Source organism: Fusarium sambucinum, chromosome IV, assembly GCF_050947815.1.
Source record: "Fusarium sambucinum isolate potato_lamoka chromosome IV, whole genome shotgun sequence".
NCBI classification, from domain to species: Eukaryota; Fungi; Ascomycota; class Sordariomycetes; order Hypocreales; family Nectriaceae; genus Fusarium; species Fusarium sambucinum.
Window position 1 is genome coordinate 6,621,087 of NC_139291.1, and position 24,079 is coordinate 6,645,165.

The window sequence follows — 24,079 nt, forward strand, 5'->3', positions numbered from 1 at the left end:
AACTTTGCCCATGGATCAGATAGGCAGTTGTGAAATGATCGCCGTGGTCCAGAACCTGCCAGTCAGAACAAAAACTCGGCGTTGATTGAGATCCATGTCATGAGAGGTGGGAGACCAGTCAGTTCATCTACCACAAATGAGCAGATGCCGGCAATTACGCGTAGTATTTATGAATACTAACTTATCGGTATCAAAAACATCATTATCAAAACGATAACAAGAGAAGGCGAGAGAATAAACAGGATGGCTAGAAGCCCCGTCGTAAAGTTTTTGAATCCAATGATCTAGTCTAGCCTGCCTAAAAACAAGCAAGGGCCGCTATTCATTAGTTAGTTCCATAGGCGGTGGTCGCACTACCAAACTTCATTCAATTTGTGTTGTTTTCCTATCTCCATTTTGCTCATAATTCCGTCGTCTCTCATAGAAACCCGAACCCTACTTTGGGCAAGCATCTCTTCGATCTTGTTGCGTCATGCGCATACCGAGACATCCCTCATTTCCGAGTCATAGTTCGCCTGGAGGCATCTGTTAACTAAAGCACTATGGATGAGGCAAGCCTTGTCAATAGCCTCTCGCAGAGGCTTTCAGAGCTCGAGGACAAGGTTCACACCTTTCGCCACGAGATGGCTGCTGATTTCCTGCGCTACTACCATGAGCTGCTCCGAGACACGCAACCTGACATTGCTTCTAATGTTGCCCAGTCCCTTGCCAAGTCACTGCCTAAACACCCAGACCTCAGCTCTGCTCTCAACATTCTGGACCTGGATCTGGGTCTTGACTCACGAACACTCACCCAGCGCCACCTTTCCCCGCCGGCCACTGTCGCTACCTCCGGATCGGGAGCCGCAGAGCCTCCAGGCAGCCCCCACGATCGACATCACGACGAATTGCTCTTTTATCTCCCCTTGCTAGAGGGCTCTCCTCCTAGGCAGCCAATCTCTCCTCCTCTCACAAACTACCACACACACCCCGACATGTTGTTGCCTGAGCCAAGTATCCGGGTAGAGGAGAAGAAAGACGCAGCAACCGGACACGAACGGGAACAGAAACAGAAACAAGCTCAACCTGACATTGATCAATTGGAGAATGTCCTTTCGACACTGCCTCAATCGCCTGGGCGACCAGGACATGTTCGTCGTTCTACCAATGACACAGTCTCATCAAGCCATTCAGATCGAAGCGAGTCGAAAACACCACGAAGCGCCTTGAGACGCTCTTCAAGCGGATCTAAACCCCCACAAAGTCCGAGACGTGTGCGCTTTGATGTCATGGGTGCAGAAGTCCTACCCACTGCGTCACCACAACCCACCGATTCCATGATTCCCGCCGCAGCTCCCATTCCCTCTGTCGACCAGGCACGCACAGATTCCATGCTTGATAACGATCTAGAGGATCTACCACCGCCTCGCAAGATCTCTTCTTCAGAAGCATTAAGAGCACTATCCAGAGAACCTCTGGAAGAAGGCGTTTGGACCGAGGTGAACTCGAATCCCGATCAAGCCGCCAGTGAGGGTGAAACACCTGCACTTGATTCCAATCCATTGCAAGAAAGGCAAAGCAACCCAATGATAATTGCGCCAGAGCCTCCCTCATCGCGACACGTGCCCGAATCTGTTCGGATAGAGCGCACTTTAGGAAGTGTAAGTGAAGAGCCGGACGAGGATGAGGAGTCGTCCGATGACGACTTCCTCTCGATGGCGAAACGAAAACCCCTCAATAAGAAGACTCCTGCATCGCCATCTTTGAACAGAATTCCCGAGGAGGGCCAGGCAACCGAACCTATTGCAAGTGCAATTTCATCAACTGAGGCATCAAGTTCGAGTACCAAAAAGGAATCAGGGGCCACAAATGATTTGGAAGAGGATATAGAGGAGGAAGACGAAATGTTTCATTTCGAGGATAGTGAGGAGACGTCTGCATCACCGAAACCGAAACCGAAACCTCTCGTGGCCGAAGAGGAAGAGGAAACGGAAGTCGACTTGCCAGATGTGCCCGAGTCTGAGCAATCTCTGTATGCAACTTCCCCTGCAGTACATATAGCCAAACGGCCCAGCACGTCGGTTCCGACAACGCCGACCGTCGCCCGATTTCAAGCTGGCTCTGTGGGTTCATACAAGGGACGACCAGTCATCATGCCTGTGGTTCGCAACCCTGAAGTACACGCCCAAGCTGCCTCGCTAGGGCATTTCAATACGTTTGTAGGAGGTCTGGACGGACGCAGTGGAATGGATGAGGGGGACCTCAGCAGTTTCCGTGCGAGCGTTGCCAACACTGTCTTCTCCGGCACCCCACGTAGTTTCACAGAACGTCTAATGATGGAGGAGGCGCAAAAGGCGCGGGCGGGCAGTTCAAAGCTGAACTGAGAGTACGTTATGGATACGATCAAGGAGTTTGGGGATCTTGTGCATACGGTAAGGCTTCAAGCCTAGGATTCTGGATAAACTCGCTGGCGTTGGACATATTGTGATAATATTATATATATATGTGTGTGTATGTATATATACTGGCGGTGGGTTGTGATTAAGGATGACCTACGATTAGAAAATGTTATATATATATACCTCTTCAGAAGGGGCAATGGCTTATCATGATAAATGAAAGAGACAAGAGTCTTGGGATACCCTAATATGAAATTTTCTCTTATCACATATCTATCTACTTTGGGCTTCGATTTCATGATGTGCCTCTCAGAAACAGATCAGGTCTCTAGGAAAGCCACCAATCATTGTGAATCTGATTTTCAGAGTGTGGGGTATCATCTGTCTACCGTTCTACCGGGGCTATCCGCTAGAAGCATCATCACATCGTCTGAGCAAACACTTTGCCTCCCGTCATTGCAACTTCAATCTATTCACATAAGTGCAATCGCTGAAGTCGAAAATAATTACAATGGGTGGCCTTAACCTCGAAGTGTTCAAGGTAAGTAGCCAGCATCACCTGGATATTCATCAAGCGGACTCTCCACGACGATAAAGACAATTAGTCGCGAATGTAATGCTGATCAAGTTAACAGTTTGGCACATATCTCATGTTTCCTATCGGAATCATGTTCTACTTCGGAACCAACCTCGATAATCGCTTCGCCGTACCTGGATTCTGGCCCAGGCCTGAGGAGTGCAACAAGATTCCTAAGGACCGAGACGAGATCAAGGCCGAGTACGAACGCATTGTCGCGCGCCAAAAGCTGCGACAAGCCCGAAAGCTCGAAGAGGAGCGTCAACGAGCGGCGCAGCATCCTAGCAACGACGGCAACGAGTCTTGAGCTTTGGGGAAGTCGAAAATGAAATATGTACACTATAGGTCGGAAGGTTCTACGACGGCATTGACGATGTATTCACGGCGTTCGGAAGGCATTGGAAACACTCCCTCTTGATTACGCGGGTAAAATACAGTATTGTACAAAATTGTTACAGATGGCGCTGGTCTGCATGCTTATACATCCAAATTTCTTTCAACCCTATCCCACTCTTCGTCTACAACCGCCCCCTGTCGCACATTGGCATATATGGCTTTGACTTCGGGGTATTCTTTGAGCCCGTTGAAGAGAGCGTCGAGAGATTCGATTTGATCGGCAGTGTCGATGCTGACCTTTGTGTCCTCGTTGGGTGCCCAGACGATATCCGAGTCTAAGATTTCAAGCTCGAACTTCTTAGATAGAGCTTCCGTGATGGCTGTAAGAGTGTTGGGCTGAGTCCAAGCCAAGAAGTCGCCTTCCGGCAGCTCCTCGACATCCTCAAGTCCTTCGTGCTCAATCGCTTCATCTAGAACCTCGGATAAAGTAGGCCCGCTTTCTTTGGCTTTGAAGACGGCTCGACCACGCCTCGTAAAATAAAAGGTGGTGGATCCGACAACGCCGCCTGCTTTCTTCACGACGTGGCGTAGATCATGAAGAGTACGGGTTTTGTTGTCTGTTTCAGCATCGACAACCATTGCTACATCAGGAGGCATGAGAGCTTCTAGAGACACGGATTCAAGCTGGGCGCCGGTGGCTGAACGGCCCTGTCCTCGAGCAACTGCAGCCTCGATCAGGTGCTTTGGAATGCTCGCTACGGTTCGAATTAGAACAGAGCACATGATTTTAGATGCATACTTATCTACCTTTTGTCGCTGCTGTAATTGCAGTGGCAAGTTGAGGGTTAAATTGGACATTTTCTCCATACACTATCAGAGATTAGAAAAGCTCTGTGCAACGCAACAGTGACTGCCTACTTCTAGAGTACATGGCGATTGTCTTGGTAAAGGCAGCTCGCTCGCTCATTTTCTTCTTATCCGTCACAGCTTTGATATGCTTTGTCTTGGACCACTTGTTATGTCCAGCCCACTGGGCTGGTGTTGTTGCAAATGATCTTTGACATTGTCGGCAGGTTATCGACTTTGACTGCTTGATGAAAATGAACGGTCTGGATGTATTCAACAGCGAACTTAAACCCTGTCGGGTAGCCATTATAAGCCACGAGTAACTAGAAAGAGGCTCGAGATGTGAAATTGTCTCAACGGATTAGTAAATATCCTGGTGTTATAACCTCTTGCTCACTGCCAAACGTCTTCGAGGTTAAACTTGTTCATGCAACGGGCAAACTCCGGAGCAGAGGCAGGATATGCCCCACCTTCACTGTTATAGAGGTAGATAGGCGGTATCCGTACCTGCTGGGCATTCCACCACCCCTAGTTTAGTACCTTAGTGGCATGTGGCATGGGGAACCTCGAAGTTCCCTGGCTTACCTCTTGAAACATAACAAGAAATAGCCAATTCTCGAATACTGCAATATAAATAACCCTCCATCATAAATCGAACTGTGTTGACGACCTCGACGATCGTGCGCTATGTCGTCAACTCAGGAGCCCGAAGCTCCAGCCAGCAACAGCGAAGTGCAAGCTCCCCTCGACACCGCGACAGTGAACCCAGAGCTCGATCTCCCCAAGCTTCAGTCCCTTCCCGCCGAACAACAGGACCTTTTCTTGCTCACCTTTGTCTCGAGTTTGACAAAGCATGTTTTGAGCTTGGAAGCAGACGATTGTACGGCACAGCAGTTCTATCTCAAGAAAGAGATCTTTCAAATCATCAACCTCTCATCACCGCATCCTTCTCGAGTCATACGGAATAACCTGGGGAAATGTTTGGCGCATATCTTTGGGATTGGAGACAGGAAGCTGTTGTTTGAAACAATCAACGACTTAATCGCACTTGTAGCGAGCGGAAAATCGAAAACGGATGCAGAGCTGCGTACCAAGCATGCTGCTGTTGTCTGCTTGGGCGATGTGTTCGCTTCTGCTGGCGATAGCGCCATTGGGTTGCACCAACTTGCTTGCTCAACATTAATTAAGCTTCTCAAGGCCTCGTCTAACCATGCTGGCCTTCGTGCGGCGTGCCTGACCGCACTTGGCAAAATCGTTGGCATGATCGAAAGCAGCATGGACGAAGTGATTGCTCGTGATATCTGGAAACAGGGACGAAATCACGCATCGTCAGACAAGGGACATCTCGTTGTTTCTTCTGCTTGTAGAACTCTCAAAGCATTGTTCAAGCACACGCCTTACTTCCTGAACTCGGGCGACTTTGACAAATTGGAGTCGGCGATATCGAAAGCGTTTGACTCCCCTTCTGTCCAAGTACGTCAGGCTGCTGCGGAGTGCTTCGCTGAAGCCCTATTCCAAGGCCATTCGGAGGGTGCTCTTCCCGAAGTGGCGTCTCCCAAGGGTAAAAAGACCAAAAAGGCGTTGAAACGCCAATCTACCATTCCTAACATTGCCGATGATGAGCTCGAGATGCCCTCTAGATCTGCGAGTCCCGCTCCATCAGGCAAGCGTAGCCAAGTGTTGGCTTTATCTCTGTCAGATATCTTAAAGAACCTGGCTTCACAGTATACCAAATCAACGGCCTCCAACAGAACTCGAGCGGCCATCGGCGTATGCTATGGTAAACTTTTCAGACGATTGGGAGAGAAGGTCGTTGAAACACATTATCTCAAAATCGTCGAGAGTCTCGCCATCGACGTGTTGGGTAATCCTACAATTGCCAACAATCGATATCGGCTTTTGGTATCGAGAAAGATCGTCGATGTTGTCGTCCAAGATATCATTGGCCGCAAGATACTTGGCGAATCGGGCCAAATATCGGCTGCTAAGTCACTTATTAACAATATCTTCAAGAATTACCCCCAGGCATTAGCTGAGCGACCAGAGCCTTCTAAGCACACACTGATCGCGACACTAAGTGCTGTGTCATCACTTATTCAATCGCTGGGCTCGGCGGCAAACACCTTTGCAGAGTCATGTAGAGATGGCCTTTTGCAAGTCTTGCAACACCCTAGTTATACTGTTCAAGTTTTTGCATCACACTGCATGAAGACCTTGGTTCTCGCTTGCCCTCAACAACTTCTTCCTTGTCTCTCGGTTTGTATGAACAGCCTTAGCCGAGAGCTCTCTCAACTCGGATCTGGTCGCAACTCTCCAAGGAGATGCATTGGGTTTGCTCACGGACTCGCTGCCACCTTGAGCGCGAGTCCTGCTCGTCCGCTTCACGGATCTGTTGAAATCAACAGTCGTGTATTGACTATCGCGACTAATATGTTGAAGTCGAGTAGTCAAGCACAACTTCGTGTCGCAAGCACGCAGATTCAGGTAGCTTGGATTCTTATTGGAGGCTTGATGTCCTTGGGGCCAAACTTCGTTAAGATTCATCTCTCTCAACTCCTTTTGCTATGGAAGAATGCCCTCCCAAAACCACTAGCCAAAGATAACACTTCAGCCAGGAGTTTCCTCGAGGTATCTTTCTTGACACACGTACGGGAATGCGCAATGGGCTCAATACTAGCCTTCCTCGAGTTCAATAGCCGCCTCTTGACCGTAGACGTGTCAAAGAGAATCGCAACGATGCTTCAGAACACGACAGCTTTCCTGCGGACTCTTCCTTCTAAGAAAATCTCCGACGATGTTAATCAGAGGCTAGCCCCTTCTTTGCAACTTTCGGATCTCGAAATGATGGTCCAACGAAGAGTCTTGCAATGTTACGTGAAGCTTGTTAACCTCAGCCCAGCTGGCGGAAGCGAGTCTCTATTACAGTCAAACCTTTTGACACTCGCAATTTCATTATTCGCCGACCCGGAAAATTATGCACCAAACTCTTTGAGTGCCTCAATTGCCAACGCGGCCGCTACGTTCGAGTCCATTTGGGACGTAGGTGACAACTCTGGCTTTGGCATCACTGGCTTGGTCGCTGGACCGCGTGTACGAAAACTCCCTGGGCAGCAGGAAAACTCTGATGACCACAGTGATGAGTTTGACAGTCCCGATGACACCATAAACAACTTGGTTCGCTCCCCGATTTGCGGCAGCTTGGAACATGATGCTTCTGTCTTGTACATTGGTAGTACCGACCACTCTTCAACCACGCCCGATCCACCTGCTACAGAGGTCATCAACGCGGCTATTCAATTGTTCGCATTTGCGTTTCCGCTCACTCCGGGCAAGGTTCAGGAGAGCATTTTGGAACAAATTCGAACCTTTGCATCTGCCGGTACTCTTATCAGAGATCCCGGCCGTAAGGCTGCTATGAATGTTAACCTTGCTGTCGCTATTCTCTCTACGATGAGGGTAGCCGTGAAGGAGACCAAGTCGCCATCTGGAGATGTTTCGAACCAAGCAGTTGAGGCATTGTTACAAGACATCGTTCGCGATTTTGTTCTCGATTCAGACGAACATGTCAGAAGCTTGGGATATGCTGCTACGGCTCGTCTGTGTAACGTCTACGGAAATGCTTTCACGAACAACGAGATCAAGTACCTGGTTGATACCATTGTTGGCAACCGTGAGCCTAGTGCAAGAGCAGGTTGTGCCATGGCCCTCGGCTCAATCCAGACCCAGGTTGGAGGCATGGCTGCTGGATACCATCTCAAGACCATTCTCGGTATATTGATGTCTCTTTGCAATGATCCTCACCCAGTGGTTCATTTCTGGGCACTCGAAGCACTATCACTAGCATCAGATGCTTCAGGGCTCAGCTTTGCCGGCTACGTACCCAGTACTTTGGGAATGCTCGTTCAGCTCTACGTTTCCGAAACACACCACGCCGAAATCTCATCTGCAATCACCATGAACATTGAAATGGATCTTTCTACAACATCGGCCATCGCTCGCTGCGTTGATTCGCTCATTAATGTCTTGGGTCCAGATTTACAGGATGCCTTGAAGTCACGAGAACTCATATTTACACTCGTGAACCGTTTCCGCGAGGAAGACGATTTATCAGTACAAAGAGCAGCGCTCGGTTGTCTTGAGCACCTATCTCTTTACGCTCCTGGACATATGCATTTCGCTGATTATGTAAAGCTTCTCCAGAAGTATCTAATGTCTGAATCCACTACCCTACGAGACGTATCAGTAGACGGAATACATAACATGATGAAGCGGAATCCTCAAGATGTTCTCCGCGAAGCAGAGACGGGCTTTGAGGAACAACTCTGGCTTGTTCTCGACACGGCACCATCACACGATGGAATCCGCAATATTATTCGCAACTGGATGCATTCCACGTGTCTTGCAGAGACGAATGCGTGGCTGCAGCGATTCCAAGCGGTTTTGAAGATGACAAGGGCTAGGCCGAAGACTGAAGAGGCTCAATCTGGGTCCAAGGGTGGCGGCTTGCCCGATCTCCAAGATGAAGAGGTTGCTGGTTTCGCTGCGGCGGCCGGTGCTGCTAAGGATGAGAAGGAGACTAAAGCAACTTCCGAGGTTGAGCCCCTGCGATGGCAGGTCACCACCTTTGCGTTGAGCTGCATCGACGAGATGTTTGCGATCATCACCAAGGATGCAACTGCCAATGGAGAGTCGAAAGCACACAATGATCTTCAAAGTAAGGTTGCCGACGTTGTTCGTATGGCGTTCTCTGCATCAACTTCGAGTGTTTTGGAGCTTCGGATCTGGGGCTTGAAGATCATAGGAGATGTGCTGAAGATGTTCGGCAAAACTCCCGATCCAGATTTTGAGGAGGCGATGCTGTTGGAGCAATATCAGGCCCAAATTAGTTCAGCCCTCACCCCCGCCTTTGCTGCTGATTCCTCACCTGAACTTGCTTCAGAGGCTGTCAACGTCTGCGCCAGTTTTATCTCTATCGGGATTGTCACCGATGTAGACCGTATGGGCAGGATTCTCAAGACCCTTGTTGGCGCTCTAGAGAACTTCTCCAAGGACAGTGAGAATGCTGCCATTGGCGATCTGAAAAGCCTTAGTTCCAACGCGCAAGTGATGGTCAAGATTTCCGTCTTTTCCGCCTGGGCGGAGCTGCAGGTTGCAAGCTCTGAGCAGCACTATCTATTTGATGTGCTCCGGCCTCATATTGGTACCTTGACACCCTTGTGGCTAGAGTCTCTGCGCGAGTTCGCGCGTCTTCGATTCGAACCTGATATTTCGATGACTTTAGGACCTCCCTCATTATCTGGGAGCCTCGACAGCATCTATGCAGCTCTGAATCGTGAGACGTTGCTCCGCTTCTACCAAGATGCTTGGCTGAAGCTGGTGGATGCCATTGCCAGTCTTATTGAGCAGGATAGCGAATTTGTGTTTGATGCATTGGACGGAAAGGAATCTGATGGCCCTGCAACCAGCGGTAAAGGCAAGAGTTCCGACATCAATTATCGAGACGAACCTGTGGCGTTCTTTTTCGTCCTGTTCGGCCTTGCCTTTGAAGCTCTTGCCACTCGTTCTGGGCAAAGCGACTCCTTAGCAGCACACGACCAAACACTGGCTATCTTACAAGCACTCAAGAAGATTCTACACCCCAGCGTATCTGGCCATGCTATCTATAGGCCGGATGTGTTTTCCGAGACAATGGATCTACTAGACCGCCTAGTCCTCACTGAAAGTCTAGACATTCAAGGTGTGATCGTCGATATTGCCAGAAGTCTATGCATTGCACACCCTTCCGCCAGGCGTCACGCCAATGAGGAGGGTGACTTGTCCGACGATATCGATCAACTCTTTGAGCTTACGCGTATTATTGTTCTGGTTCTTACGGGGCTTCTGCCAAACCTCTCGGAAGGAAACCAGCCAGCTAGGCACCAGATGAACGAAGAAGCTATCCTGCTGATACAATCATCTCTGAATGCGCTCGTAGATGCTGCGGAGGTCTTCCCAGCCATCATCAAGACAGACCTTCATGCTTGCATTGTGCACATCTTTGCCACGATTTTGTCAACCCCTGGTTGCCAGGAGTTGATCGCTCCACAATCTTTGCCCACATTGAAGCGATTCGTTGGCAGCATGTCTAAGTCAAGAAGAAGCCACAGCAACGGTGAGCCGTCATCTACAGATATCCAGCTACAAGGATGTTTGCGCAGGTTCCTTTCGATCTACCTCAACGCACAGAAGCGCGAGGCGCCCCAATCTCTCACATGTGTCAAGAACTGCCTTATGGCCACGACTATTCTTTTCACTGGAGGTCAAAACCACCTGCCAGCTTCCGAAGCCCTTGTAGCACGTTATCTAGACGAGCTGATGGATTGCCTCACTGATAGAATGGTATGTTCATTTTGTGTTTTCGAACTTTCAAAGACGAGTAGCTAACCACACTTCGCATCACATTAGACTGCCAGGATTGCGGCCAACTGCATCAGATCCATACTGCTCCAGTCGTCTTCGACTGGCGCTGACCTCAGCATTGCTCGCTACTTGTTCCCCAAGCTGGTAGCTTTTGTGACTGACACGGACCCTGAAGATCCCGAAAACGCAAGGGCCTTGGTTGCTCACACGCTGTGCCAATATGCGGGTATAGTTGACGAGGGTCGACGTCTAGCAGCCATCACAGTGGTGGTACCGACTTTGATGGCGCGGGCTACAGCTGAAGGTGAGGAGGTATACCAAGAGACTAGTGCACGATTGCTGGAGCTCGCAGCAACAGACCAGGAGGTATTCAGAGCCGTGGTTGGGGGTATGAGTGATGGGCAGAAAGGATTCCTCGAGGAGGTAATCCGATTTGGCCGTCAAAACACAAGCCAAGTGAGCAAAGCGGCCGCAGGGGATTCTGGGCAGCCAACTATTGCGTTGAAGATGAACTTTGGTGGTTGAGCTAACAGTCTCCACCCGTTGAGCTTTTGGTCTTTAGAAGATTGGACCATGAGGTTGGCACGTTGGGAACATGGTATAATCCAAAAGCTTCACGTATGCAAGTTATTTTCTTGGCAAGCTTAATACATGCTTATGCTGCGGTTGGGCATGCATATCGATTACGAGAAATGATGAAGGCTCCATAACGATCTGCATATGCAACTGAACTGTTGAGGGTGTATGACAAGAAGAAGCACTACTGCACAGTTTGCAGTTGCTCAGTACAGACTTGTCAAGTTGACAGGGGTGACAGCGGGCTACAGCACGGCATGACACAGCTGATTGGATTTGGTACGATCTACATGATCTAACGGTCGGTGTCTCCACGATGGAAGGAGTGTGGAGTCACTTGTCAGGTTACACAGGGATCGCTGCATTTTATTCGTGCAACCAACCCAAACCAACATGCATGGCATGGCATGGCTCAGTCAGTCAAATGCCCGGGGCTACCGGCAATGTTCCCGTGTTGTCAATGTTGACTGCATCAGATAGTATCATGCACGACTCAGCTGCATCGACAGTTCTGAGCGTTTTCGTGTGACACAGAGACGGGAAGGATCTGCAACAAGAAAGATATCAGTAGATTCGAAGTAATAGACTGTGGTTAACCGTTCCATCCGCGATCATGGTCTTGCCACGAGAAGCATAATATATTTCTTATTGTAAGCATCAGTTGTCTTCGATCATCTCTCTCTGAGCCAGCAATCCCTGCTAGCGGCACTCAATTACCTGGTTGGCCGATAGCCCGTAGGGCTATTTCACAGCTTAGCTTTTGAACTACATACGTAAGTGGTCCATATTAGAGAGACAACACCCCGATAGAAGAGCCGCGAATATTCGGAGGCAATGTCTAGAACTTGAGTCTTAATGTTCAGGATTTACATCATAACAACAATATTACTAATTACAGCAACCAATGCTAAACTTTCTCCTTGGTCAAAATAGGAAACCCTATCGCGAGACTCCACCATTGTGAACCATAGTGTCTGTATCGACGATTAATCGTTGTACTACGTGGTACAGCATGTGTAAGACTTGTTCTGTACTTTTCAGGGGAAATCCCGTCAGCTTAGCAAAAGAAAAAGCGAGAAGGGTTTTCTTTCTTTCTTTCTTTTTTCTGACAACTGTCTACTCTCCTATTTTGTCATTGTGGGTGTGATTAAACCGCATGAAGTTTCAGGGTATTTCATTTGCTTGCTCGTAAAGTGGCCTATCTAACCTCATCTTTACTATTTGATCTTTGTGGATAGATGCAAAACGTACGTAAGGAGAATGAACAATGGCCTGCCGAATCGGTGCTATCTAGGAACTGAGTTGTGATTTTTGAGTGTCAACCAAAGCAAGTGTCACAAATTTCTTCTTTTTGCCTGCCAACGTTGCCAATGCCAAGGTTTCAACGGTCATGTGCTGGTACCAAATCAGTTGGTCGTTGTTAAGTCTATTAAGGTGAAGTGTATGGACTTGACTAGAGAAGCTGATATCCAACGTCACTTCTTGCCGTGGAGATAGCAAGTTCCGTCGACAATGACTGGCCCTTCATCTTTCCTGCCAAGCTCCCTATTAGAGGATGGGGTTTTCGATGGCGATTTCTTGTCTGTTTGCGATCCAGCTATCTTCTTACTTGGGAGAGGCGACCTTTTTTCCGTCGTCCTCTTTTTCTCAGGACCTGCTGACCTGACCTTCCTGTTATTTGGTCTTATGGGCTTGTCATCCTTTCGGCTATCTTCATCCCTCTCGTAAGGTGCTGTCGAGCTATTCTTGTTACTCAACTTTGGATCGCTCCTAGCGGTCGCTTTGTGCGAAAGGCCGGGCTGTTCGGTCACAGCGCCTTCTCGAGCGGGTCGCGCTATCACCCTTCGGCCTTGGAAGCGTGCTTTGTTGAGTAGTTGTTTGGCCGTATTTGCGGCTGAGGCACTGTCAAAATCGACCAAAACGTAGCCCCTGAGGTACCTGCTATTGCAATTCTTTGGAATCTCCACGGAGTAGATCTTTGACTTGTCGACTTTGCGCCGGATCCATGCCTTGACTTCATCAGCACCCGCTTGTTGCGGGAATGGTGACACATGTAGTTTACGTGGCTCCGTCGCAATGTATTCCGACTTATAGGATGACTCTCCAGTGGAGAAACCTCCCTCAGAATAGAAATCTAAGTGTTCGTCGAGACAAGGATAAGGTTGAGCAGTTTGCATCCCTGAGTGCTGATGTTGGGCGACGTAGGCAGCTGTGTTGGGCGACGTTCTCATGCCATGGGCATAACTGCCCGGGCCTACAGCCTGATATGTAGCTGGCCTCACAGGCGCGGCTGTTGTTGCTACGATCGGCGGCTGATGAGTATAGCTTTGTGGAATAGAGTGACTACCGAATCTAGGACCGTTGGCTGGGGAGTGGCCAGCCATGTAGTACTATAGCCCGACAAACATCAGTTGTGTCCCAGTCACAGTATTGGAATTTCGTGGAGGCCATCTTACCTGCTCGGGGGGCATAGAGTACAGGGCTGCCGTAGCCATTTGTGCTGCAAACGCATGGTGAGTTGGATACGCAGGCTGATACCGCTGTGTCTGTGTTTGCTTAACTTGTCGTGGTATGGCTAATTCTCTGATTTTGATGGAATGGTTGTAGTTTCTGTCAGACGCAATAATTGAGCGTCCGTTGAAAATGCCGCCGTTAAGAAGACCTGCTGCCATGTCAATACAAAAAGATGCTGATTTTGATAGTTTCTTACCCCAAGCCTTCTCAAAGTTTTCGAAACCATTGACTCTGACCCATCCAGAAGTGCTGCTCTGGAACACTTCTATATGGTCTACCACACATGCCCTCCGTATCCAGTCTTTCAACTTCCGCCATTTTGTCCCAAACGGCAACTACTAAAGAATTAGATGTATGTTCATGTCCACGTAGTAACAAGATGCATGAATGAAGACTCACATTACAAATGGTAATGTAATAAACGCCAGTTTCGTTACCCGGACCAACGTCCGATTGAACAGTGGCTTCAGTGAGCATGAGCTGGTAAGAACATGCACGAAGCCGATCTCGACTTCTAAGCGGCTTCTTGTGTGATACCGAGGATCAAATAATGAACAATAAAGACGGTACAACGATGCAATCGTGCTAGAAGCAAGCGACGATGCCCCGACGTGACGGCGTTGAAATTGTTATCAGCAGTAGTACTCGTTGATATCTGTGTTGAATCCCCACGGTTCTGGACCAAGGCTTTTTCGTGATATAATCAACATCAGTCATAACATGATGCAATTCAATACAGCTTACTATGAGCTCTGGTGGCAGTTTTATATCTAGTCTTGGGTGACAGTTGACCCGCAAGGAGTAAAGAGAAAGCAAAAGAGACAACAAGATGTCTGCAATTTGCCTAACGTTGTTTTTAGACCGTTCCTTACCAGCTCGGGATTTACTTGCATTGGATCCCAGTCTTTGGCCCTTTAATTAGGAGCTCCAGGGTCGGGGATGCATCCTGAGAAGGCGGGCGTTCTGCACAAGCAGATATCGTCTCATGATGAACACAGGGCTAGGAAGCGCTGAGACTAAACAACCCGGGGCATAACAAGCTCGGCAGCTCTTGGTTGATTGACGGTGTGCTAGTCTGCAGTGTAACTCGAGATCCTGGCATTTCGACTGGTACATAGGTACGGACAATACTCTTCCCTCGTGCGCAGGAGGTGGGGTTGGGTTAGTCGCAAATCTAACTAGTCGCAAGGCACGGTGATACAGTCGGGTTTAAAAGTTCCGGTTAGTCGACATAGAATTTTATACAACTGGTGTAGTCTGCACGAACGTTGATCATCAATTTTAGCAGATCGTTCCAAGCCATAGGTCCTACCCAATGTTCAAGCAATGTCTCTCCCTGGCATTGTGCAGAATACCAGGATAAGTCCCGCCGTGCAATGTGACATGTCATATTATGATCATTACTCCACCTTCTGAGAAACACCGGTTACTAGATCTTCGGTCGCGATGGATCTCGTCCATGAATCAGCTAATGGAGATCGGAACTCGATGCAAGGTCTCAAGACACCCCCTTTGCCAAGCTGGTTGAGAGAGCGGGGACAACTGAGAGGTCTACCCCCATTGCGACCCAATCTTCATGTCATTGCTGTGGCGTCAACGCTAATAGGTTCATTGCTTTTTCGAGGGGATAACGTGCAGGCATGTAGTTGTTTCCGTGAGATAAGAGGAAACTACACGGCTTCTAGTCAATGCATTAACACCGGACCAACGCGCCACCTGTGTAACACGGGCCAAGTCGCTTCGCAGGTACGTCTTGAGCCAAGATGGTTTCCTCCTTGTATTGAGGTAGCCTCCCGCATGCCAAGCCAAGCCATGGTCTTCTCCCACAAATATACTTTTTTTCCATTTAGGTTGTGGCAGGCCAGTCCCTGGCTCTTGGTTTCTCAATTGTGCTTGAAAGAGAAGGTATCATCCAATGTCGATGTGTCATCAGCCATCAGAGCAGATACATCAACTGTGTCTCCGATGTCATGCACCGACCCCAACGTTCTATCGCCGGAAGCCCCCTCGTGCCAGGGCGTCGGGCATTGCGCCGCATCTGCGCACGATATCAAGACGCCATTTTGCGCGTCCGAGAGTAGAAGAACCGGAAACTCGGGCTCGCCATTTATCCAGGCGGCTTGTGGTTTACCGGTAAGTTTGCTATTCGGAAGGTGAGAACCCAAAGAGACTGGCTTGGGCCCTTCAGATAATGGATCCCAAATGAAGCATACGCCCCGGTACTTATCGTCCTGGCACGTCACTAATAGAAGCTCGCGAGCTGTTGGATGCCATTGATAGTCAACAACCGAGTGGAACATAAGCACCGCGCGGAGTTCAGCTGCGGTGACATCCCATATCCACAAGGTAGTGGGTGCGTCGTCGAGCCTGGTCACCAACAGAGTCGAGGATGCGTCGAAGGCCAATGAGGAACATCCTGTCTTAACCTCGGGTGGAGGCTTGCCGTCTACCAATCGACTAGGGGGCGAGACCATCTGATTTGCACGGAGAAATGTGTGAGAGGTACCTCCTTGAGATGAGCTGTTAAGCTGTTCTTGCCAGACCTGATGCGTTATGTAAGAATAGAAGTAAATCGATGATAGATCGGTCTCACCTGGAGTGTATCCTTGGGGACAACTGTGGTGGGATGCGTAAGTTTTAACCCATCTCTCCACGTTCTTGTGTGAAGAGCGCTCACTGTCCTGCTGCCATCACCAATAGCACAGAATGATGTATCATGGCTGAGACTGCAGCACTTAATTCCAGCCTCAAGATCGGCGTCCTGGCCTTGAGCAATGCTAGATGCGCCAACAGAGCGGAAGAATTGTCCGTCAGGTGTGTACAGCAGGAGCTTGTGGCCATGCGCCGAGGCTTCCCACAGGAGGAGCCACTTTCCATCAGGGGTCCATGCCAAGCCGTGAGCATCTACTGTTTCTGGGAACCAAGATCGTAGTACCCGTCTTGTCCTGGGCTCGTGGATACTCACAGCATCACGGCCACTTGTCCGTGTCAAGATGGCCAGGTGGGAACTCTGGGGTCGCAAGGAATACCCTCTTGGTGCGGACGCGGGGAGATAAAACTTGGGGTTGTTAATCTCAGTGGCTTTGGAAGCACACAAGTCGAAAATAGAAAGTTTGAGGCCGAATGCAGCACAGGCAAAGACCTCGTCATCATATGCACCAAACTGCACAAGGGTCTGTTTTCCTCCGCCTGTCGCAGGGTTCCTGATCGCGGCACGAAATGACGAGTCAACTAACGAGAAGACATGAATCTGGTCGGCGTTTGCAACAAGGATGCGGGATGATGAGGGTGCCCATGCCAACGTGGACACAGGGGTAGTGAAGTCTGGCGGTAACTTGACCGTCTGTGCAATCGACAGTGAGGGTGCTGAGCGCACTATGACACTCTGCGAAGAGATTGTAGCAATAAATCTGCCATCTGGACTGGCTGTGCAGTGAGGCGACGCTGTGAGTATGGCAAAGACTGGTTAGCGTTGACTCTCATTGACGTTGAATCAATGTTGGAAAGGGGAGGAAAGTGAGACACGGGTAGGTCATAGGGTACCTTTGAAAATACGTGAGGTCTGCATCGTAACTGTCTCTTTACCGACATTCAGTCGCCTGGATTGGTAGCTGATAGGTAACCTCAGACAAAAGGCAGCAGTAAAGGCTTGTAATTGCTAACAGACCCTGAGGATATCCTTGCGATGAGACTGAGGTTGAACCGTAAGAGCGGTGAGCCGGCGTCTTTCTATTTGATTCAGGGGCTTGGTGATGGGATTATTGGTAGTTGCTACAACCTCTGTTGTTTGAGAGGTTCAGTCGTTGATAAACTTGTTAACGCAGCGCGGAACACTTATTGTTAATGTGGGTTGTCACTGTGTTGATATTCTTCCGATTCCGGCTTAGCGCCATCTGCTGTCAACGTCAAAGGCTCTACAACGTACCTGAATGCGCCCAAGGCTTGGTATAATGCAAAGTAAGCACATGGGTTGACTAATAAACGCATGTTACTATTTGTTATAACCCCGTACACTCGATTCTTGTATACACGAGGACTCATCCACATGTGTGTCGCTAGTTGTATATATTGACATCACAAGAGTAGCATACCGAGAGGGTGTGCACTTAAAGAAGAAGGCATTAATTCAATCTACTAACTGAATACACTACACTAATCTTCTTTGATTATTTCCATGTTGAAAGTGGCTTTGCACTGAAAAATCTGTAGATATAGTGGAGTGACACTATCTTAGAAGCCCCTGAGCATATCCAACTAGACTCGGATCAACAGATTGAACATAACATAACATAACAAACGTATTCAAATATATCAGACACATATACAAAATCATACTTGAACGGTGATTGGCGTTTTAACACTGCAACATTCAACCTGTTGAATACAATCACGTTAACATCCACACTCAAAACAAGGTAGCCAAGAGCAAGCACCAGTATTTAGGACTTGCCACTACATATTCATATTACCCATCAACTTACCACTCAGATTTTTTTGGTCACTCTGTTCATATACTCTTTTCTATATGTAGACTAAGGGGGGGTGTAAGGAGGTATTGGCTAAGTAGTTGGGCGCGTGCTCATACATTACTGCCTCGTATTGCCACTACCTTAGCAACATTTCATAATCCTGCCACATATGCCTCCCTAGGTGTCTAACATATTCTGATCAGATGTTCTTTTTTATCTGAGCGGTCATGTTGTTTCTGTCAAGAGCCAGTGCTTCTTCAGGTTGTAACACTGCGTAATAGGAGCGTTCAAAAAAGATACTCTTTTGCAAGTTTAGTAGAACTAGAAGATGTTTGCTTTTATCCCTCCTTCACTTAAACACGTCGCATCTTTCTCTTCATTGTTGAGAGAAATTTTATCAAATTTTCTTTCATATGTCAACGTCAATATCACCTGCTGCAACGTCAACCACGCGTGCACCGACTAGTATTGTGAAGCCGAAGACATAGAAATGATGTATTATAATGAATATGTAACTAATCGTCCTATATTACTCTTCCAAGTCGGAAGTCAACTAAGGCATTGAATTTTTGGGATATCCTCCGATTGTCACTTCTATTGTATTGCTTGTTTATTCGTGTCTAGGGTAGCACATCTACTCGGGACCCTCTTCGAATCACAGACATACCGTTAACATATTATAAGAAATAGATATGATGTGATGGATTTCGTCAAGGTTCTTATTCATGTTTAGCAAGTTGGTATTTCTACTCTGTTATTAAACAAGTATTGTATAGTAAGAGTTCACGTAGGCATTAAGATACTGGTCAGAGCAGTTTTGAATCACACCACCAAGACCATGACTTTTCAACTAGTATCTACAAGCTTAACCACAAGCTAACTGGTGAAAGAATAGATAGATTGTCATGAGAGGCCTTATCATTTCGCTTGGAACTAACCTTGCAAATGGATCTATCTGTCTGCGCAACTCCGCGGCTTACACGGGCGGGCCACTACTGTATCATTCTATTCCCATTACTCAGCGCGGGGAACGGGGAACGTACGGATTGTGGCGATGACCGGGTACACGATAAGATTGGATAACGTAACATATAACTAATATGCACCTCATGGTTGCGTGCCTTGAACACATGATAGGCTTTTATCATTAAACAAAAGTCCTGACAGACTGAGAACAATAACTGACTCAGCTTATCTATTTATTTATTGCGCAACCTGGAACCTTTTCTTATGATCGCATTGCGGTTGCGACAATTTGAAATGATGGCTGTATAGCAAGCCAAAATCAATATCTCTATCCTTCACCTCGTTCGTCTGATCACCATCCTGCTTCGCAAATATGTCGTCTCGCATTTTAAGCTCAAGAGCTTCGGCCTTAGCCCCGGCCTTTGGAAGAAAGGCTTCTTTGCGTCCGCATAACTTTACCTCAAGAAACGTTGCAACCGTAGCAGCAGCCGTTGCGCCTCAAGAAAGACCCCGCGAATCTCCATCTTCAACACCAGAAATTGACCTTCTGCAATCTCAACGCCGGCGCATCCGAGACCCGAAACCTTTCTCCGATTTTCTCACCGATAATTTCAACCGACAGCATGACTATCTACGCATTTCAGTCTCGGAGCGATGCAACCTGCGATGCGTATACTGCATGCCCGAAGAAGGAGTGCCTTTATCGCCAGATCGAGAACTCTTGACAACCCCCGAGCTTGTCCTCTTGTCTTCCGTTTTTGTGTCACAGGGCGTCTCAAAGATTAGGTTGACTGGAGGAGAACCGACTGTGCGCCGAGATATCCTTCCACTGATGCGCCAGATTGGAGGGCTACGGCAACATGGACTCAAGGAGCTTTGCATCACAACCAACGGTATCTCCTTGCACCGGAAGCTCGACAGTATGGTCGAGAGTGGATTGACAGGCGTAAACCTGAGTCTTGATACCCTGGATCCATGGCAGTTCCAGATCATGACAAGAAGGAAGGGCTACGATGCAGTACAAAAAAGTATTGATCGGATTCTTGAGATGAATAGGCTCGGTGCTGGCATCAAGCTCAAGATCAACTGCGTAGTCATGAGGGGTGTCAACGAAAGAGAAGTGCTTCCCTTTGTGGACCTGACGCAAGAAAAGGACATCGAAGTGCGTTTTATCGAGTACATGCCATTCGACGGCAACAAATGGAGCAAAAACAAAATGTTTAGCTACCAAGAAATGCTGGACCTCATCAGAACAAAGTATCCCACCCTGCAAAAGGTGCAAGATCACAAGAACGACACAAGTAAGACATGGCATGTTCCAGGCTTTGCCGGAAGGATAGGGTTCATCACGAGCATGACACACAACTTCTGCGGAAGCTGTAATCGTCTCCGAATTACAGGTGATGGAAACCTCAAGGTGTGCTTGTTTGGCAACGCTGAGATGTCTCTACGGGATATCCTACGCAAGTCCAACAGTGGCGAACCCGTCGACGAGCAAGCTTTCGAAGCGATGAAGCAGATCGAGATGGCTCGACGGAGGGACCTCCTAACGTCTGATCGAACTCCTCTCGGCCTGGCACCCAATGAGATGGAACTGCTAGAAGTTATCGGTGCAGCCGTGAAGAGAAAGAAGGCGAAGCATGCTGGAATTGGCGAGCTGGAACACATGAAGAACAGGCCCATGATCTTGATAGGTGGGTAATGGCACTCCTTTACCCATCCCCTCGATTTCTCGCACGTAACGCATCGAGTTGGAGTATACAAATGAACGAGATTATTTGGGAGATAGATAGTTCGCGGGGCAACTATCAATCATGACTATGGGGCGGCGTTGAGAGGGGTTGTTGGCTTTTTGGTTTACTTCATATGAAGCTTGGATACCCTCCCATAACGAGTTGAATGTAATGCATACTGAATTGATTTTTTGTTGTAGATTCCACTAGCCAGTCTCCATCATCTCACAACATGCCTCCCCGAGTACAGTCTCTTCTCCGCAACGGCCACTTCGTCACTCGTGGCCCGTCGTCATTTTCGCAGCACAGGCTCTTCTCGCAGACCCGTCATGCCAGAAGTCAAGATGGTAGCAGCAAGGCAAAGCTGACCCACGTTTCGTCATCTGGAGAGGCACGAATGGTTTCCATATCAGAAAAGACGGTGACATCACGCATCGCCAAAGCTGCGTGCACTGTCCGGTTCTCTAACGGTACGGCAATCGGTCTCATCAGGGACAATCAGATGAAGAAGGGCGATGTTCTGGGGGTTGCGCGAATCGCGGGCATCATGGCATCGAAGCGGACGCCAGACTTGATCCCACTATGCCATCCGATAGCGCTCTCCAAGGCGACGGTTGATCTCGACGTCAGGGGTGACGACAGAGTTGAGATCGCTGCTACGGTCACGTGCGATGGGAAGACGGGTGTGGAGATGGAGGCGCTGACAGCGGCGTCTACAGCGGCACTGACAGTCTACGATATGTGCAAGGCAGTGGATAAAGGCATGGTCATTGAGGGGTTGCGGGTTGTTCTCAAGGATGGCGGTAAGAGTGGAAGATGGGAGATGGAGTGAGCAAAGCAAAGCACAGCACAGCACAGCACAGCACAGCACAGCAACCAACCAACCAACCACATAGCACGGACCAATGCAGTTGCTGTACGGCTCCGTGCATATATGTACAGATATCATTTTACGGTGAAGATGAGAAAGTCCTACAGTGAATACTAGACACAATGGAGGACGTGTCACCTATCATAATCTTAAAGAGAGACTTGACCTATGCAACACACAGACTTTGTATTGCCTCGAAATGCAGGGCCTGCAGTAGGGCTCTCCCTGATCAAAGCTCACGATAACTTTCAAGAGGTAGGGCCTGCAATGTGTTCCTAATACGACTAGGGATGTTCTCGCACGAGAGAAGAAGGCAACTCCGTAAGGTTACAGGAACTAGACCTGAGATCGTCTTCCCCATCACCAGGTGGGGATGGACAGTTGATGGTCAACCAATACTACCTACTAAGACGAGGTACATACATGGTACTAGCCTTCACGCACGAAGCTCGTTTAATCACCTCTCATCTGCGAGTGATATGCACAATTAGAAAAAGAAAAAAAAAAGAGGAACGAGGATGCATCTGCGGAAATCGTGAGATCAATTAAATGAGAACCGCGCAAGCCACCACTTTAGACAGGAAAAAGCAAATACGCTGCAACGGATCCGCTCGAAACATCAATACCCCGGCAGTTCGAGGCTAAATGTCTGATTTCCCTTTACAAGAACATGGGGCAGAAATAAGAGTGTGACAAGGCTCGGAGTTGACTACATAGAAAGAGGTATTTTGCGCAAAGTGTTGCATATCTTGAGACAGTTAGAAACAGAGGCACAGGCAAAGGCGCTGGTCATGCGAAATCGAAACTGAGGGGGAGAAAAGGCGGTGGAGATGATGTACAAGCCAATTTCTACATTGTTTTGTTTTGTGCATCTCGTTGCAGTTGATCTGATCAACGAGAAAAGAACGATTGGTTAAGACAGCAACCATCTCAAGCTTGTGCATATGTACCTACCTATGTGTGTGTGTGTACAACAGGCCTCAGGCACTTGCAAAGCCTGTTCTCGTTGGGCTGTTTTTAAGTTCATCTGTCAAAAACATAGCGAGGGTGTAAAGGCACAGCCAATTGTAGCCGAGTGATAAGAATGCCGAGGAGCCGCAACTTGAAGGTCGACTTCCGATACAAGTAAAGCGCGACACCCACTCCGAAGTCTTGGCATCTCGGCCTCTTACATATTCGAGAGAAGAGTGAGACACGGGTAGATGGGGATGGAGATGGGGCTGGGGATTTGACTATTGACGAGAACGGACCTGCGGGCTTATTACATACTAACTGTACGTACCTACCTGCATATAATACCACTTTGCAAGCATCGTTTGCTATTCACTTACCTACTCATTACCTACCTTATTTACCTACGTGGAATTCGAGACTTTTCTAGATTAGATTAAATGGGGCTTTATTACCGGTCCTTTTACTGTTGAGGCAAAACTGGTCAAAGCTGAGCACTTACTGAAGTGAAGCCCCAGTTGACTGACTGGTTGACTGACCCAGTTAGTTGATCCCGACTTTGGACCCTGATCGTGGTCAACCACATACTGCAACTGTAATGCCAATCGTGTAAGCTAAGAGGCTGAAGCATAACAATTAAAGGGTCCCGATAATGGGGCGGGAAGTATTTACGTACTTAGTCATATTTCCCTCAACATCTGTGCTCTTGGGTCAAGTGTATGCAAGTAGCATCACTCTATTGTATCGAGTTAATTCGTTCATTTGGACACCAACCTCATCCAGTCACTAAAAGGAGTAGGTACACGCAGTCTTCATCTAAACACTAGGCGTCTCCTTGTAACTCAAGAATAGCTTACCTAGTTTCTAAGGGTCTTTTAGACGAGCGGCGGTGAAGGCGATAGTCTTGGATCCTTATGCACGGGTGATGGATTGATCTCAGATAGGGACGGATTTGATTCTCAGACCAGTTGATGCGCTGTTTCTGCTCACATGATCCTCAAGCCCCATCTCCCTTCCTATAACTGATGCAAAAATTATCCAGCTTGGCTTGGCCCCTGCTGCGCCGTATGTCGAGATGTGCGAGATCTAATCACCTGAGGACACACCTCCACACTCTCCTTAACTGTAGATCATAATCCTTCCTCGTTCGCTTCTGCGCATCATGTCTCGTCTCAGGGATTCGACAGACATGGTGTTTGGGCAGCTTAACAATTCAGCGGTTCAAAGACCCCTCTGTGGCCAAAGACGTACGTAATTCCCCTCATCTGGGTTACAGTAAACTTATGAGTTGCATTTCAAGCTCTTCGCTTGGACCACTTGGTTTGGACCCTGAATTTCTGACAAGATTCGATATGCGACATCAAGCAGTTCTGATTGGTTCGCATACGATGGGGTATTCTTTGGGTCTCGAATGCGTCGAACAAAAAGTTCAAGTCCTTGTGCTTTTTTTGCCTGAGCTATAT

At 48.3% G+C, this 24,079-nt stretch overlaps 7 protein-coding genes across 7 annotated transcripts; 4 read left to right on the forward strand and 3 right to left on the reverse strand.

Moving 5' to 3' along the window:
* Positions 1-542: 542 nt before the first annotated feature.
* FSST1_002163 (uncharacterized protein) lies at positions 543-2,363 on the forward strand (the record flags this gene model as incomplete). The annotated part of the gene is made up of 1 exon (XM_083228125.1): positions 543-2,363. The coding sequence occupies one exon, from the start codon at positions 543-545 to the stop codon at positions 2,361-2,363; it is 1,821 nt and encodes a 606-aa protein (XP_083092345.1).
* Positions 2,364-2,889: 526 nt separating this feature from the next.
* FSST1_002164 (uncharacterized protein) lies at positions 2,890-3,262 on the forward strand (the record flags this gene model as incomplete). Its single annotated transcript, XM_083228126.1, has 2 exons — positions 2,890-2,919; positions 3,014-3,262. The coding sequence occupies 2 exons, from the start codon at positions 2,890-2,892 to the stop codon at positions 3,260-3,262; spliced, it is 279 nt and encodes a 92-aa protein (XP_083092346.1).
* Positions 3,263-3,432: 170 nt separating this feature from the next.
* Positions 3,433-4,444, reverse strand: FSST1_002165 (post-initiation translation factor DPC29; the record flags this gene model as incomplete). The annotated part of the gene is made up of 3 exons (XM_083228127.1): positions 3,433-4,046; positions 4,099-4,161; positions 4,210-4,444. 3 exons carry the CDS (start codon positions 4,442-4,444, stop codon positions 3,433-3,435), a joined length of 912 nt encoding a protein of 303 aa, XP_083092347.1.
* Positions 4,445-4,824: 380 nt separating this feature from the next.
* Positions 4,825-11,061, forward strand: FSST1_002166 (AP-1 complex accessory protein LAA1; the record flags this gene model as incomplete). Its single annotated transcript, XM_083228128.1, has 2 exons — positions 4,825-10,515; positions 10,582-11,061. 2 exons carry the CDS (start codon positions 4,825-4,827, stop codon positions 11,059-11,061), a joined length of 6,171 nt encoding a protein of 2,056 aa, XP_083092348.1.
* Positions 11,062-12,587: 1,526 nt separating this feature from the next.
* Positions 12,588-14,103, reverse strand: FSST1_002167 (RNA-binding protein; the record flags this gene model as incomplete). The annotated part of the gene is made up of 4 exons (XM_083228129.1): positions 12,588-13,502; positions 13,569-13,774; positions 13,823-13,961; positions 14,026-14,103. The coding sequence occupies 4 exons, from the start codon at positions 14,101-14,103 to the stop codon at positions 12,588-12,590; spliced, it is 1,338 nt and encodes a 445-aa protein (XP_083092349.1).
* Positions 14,104-15,509: 1,406 nt separating this feature from the next.
* Positions 15,510-17,194, reverse strand: FSST1_002168 (uncharacterized protein; the record flags this gene model as incomplete). The annotated part of the gene is made up of 3 exons (XM_083228130.1): positions 15,510-16,169; positions 16,220-17,070; positions 17,170-17,194. 3 exons carry the CDS (start codon positions 17,192-17,194, stop codon positions 15,510-15,512), a joined length of 1,536 nt encoding a protein of 511 aa, XP_083092350.1.
* A 2,240-nt stretch (positions 17,195-19,434) lies between these two features.
* FSST1_002169 (uncharacterized protein) lies at positions 19,435-21,626 on the forward strand (the record flags this gene model as incomplete). The annotated part of the gene is made up of 2 exons (XM_083228131.1): positions 19,435-20,755; positions 20,995-21,626. The coding sequence occupies 2 exons, from the start codon at positions 19,435-19,437 to the stop codon at positions 21,624-21,626; spliced, it is 1,953 nt and encodes a 650-aa protein (XP_083092351.1).
* Between the last annotated feature and the right edge of the window lie 2,453 nt (positions 21,627-24,079).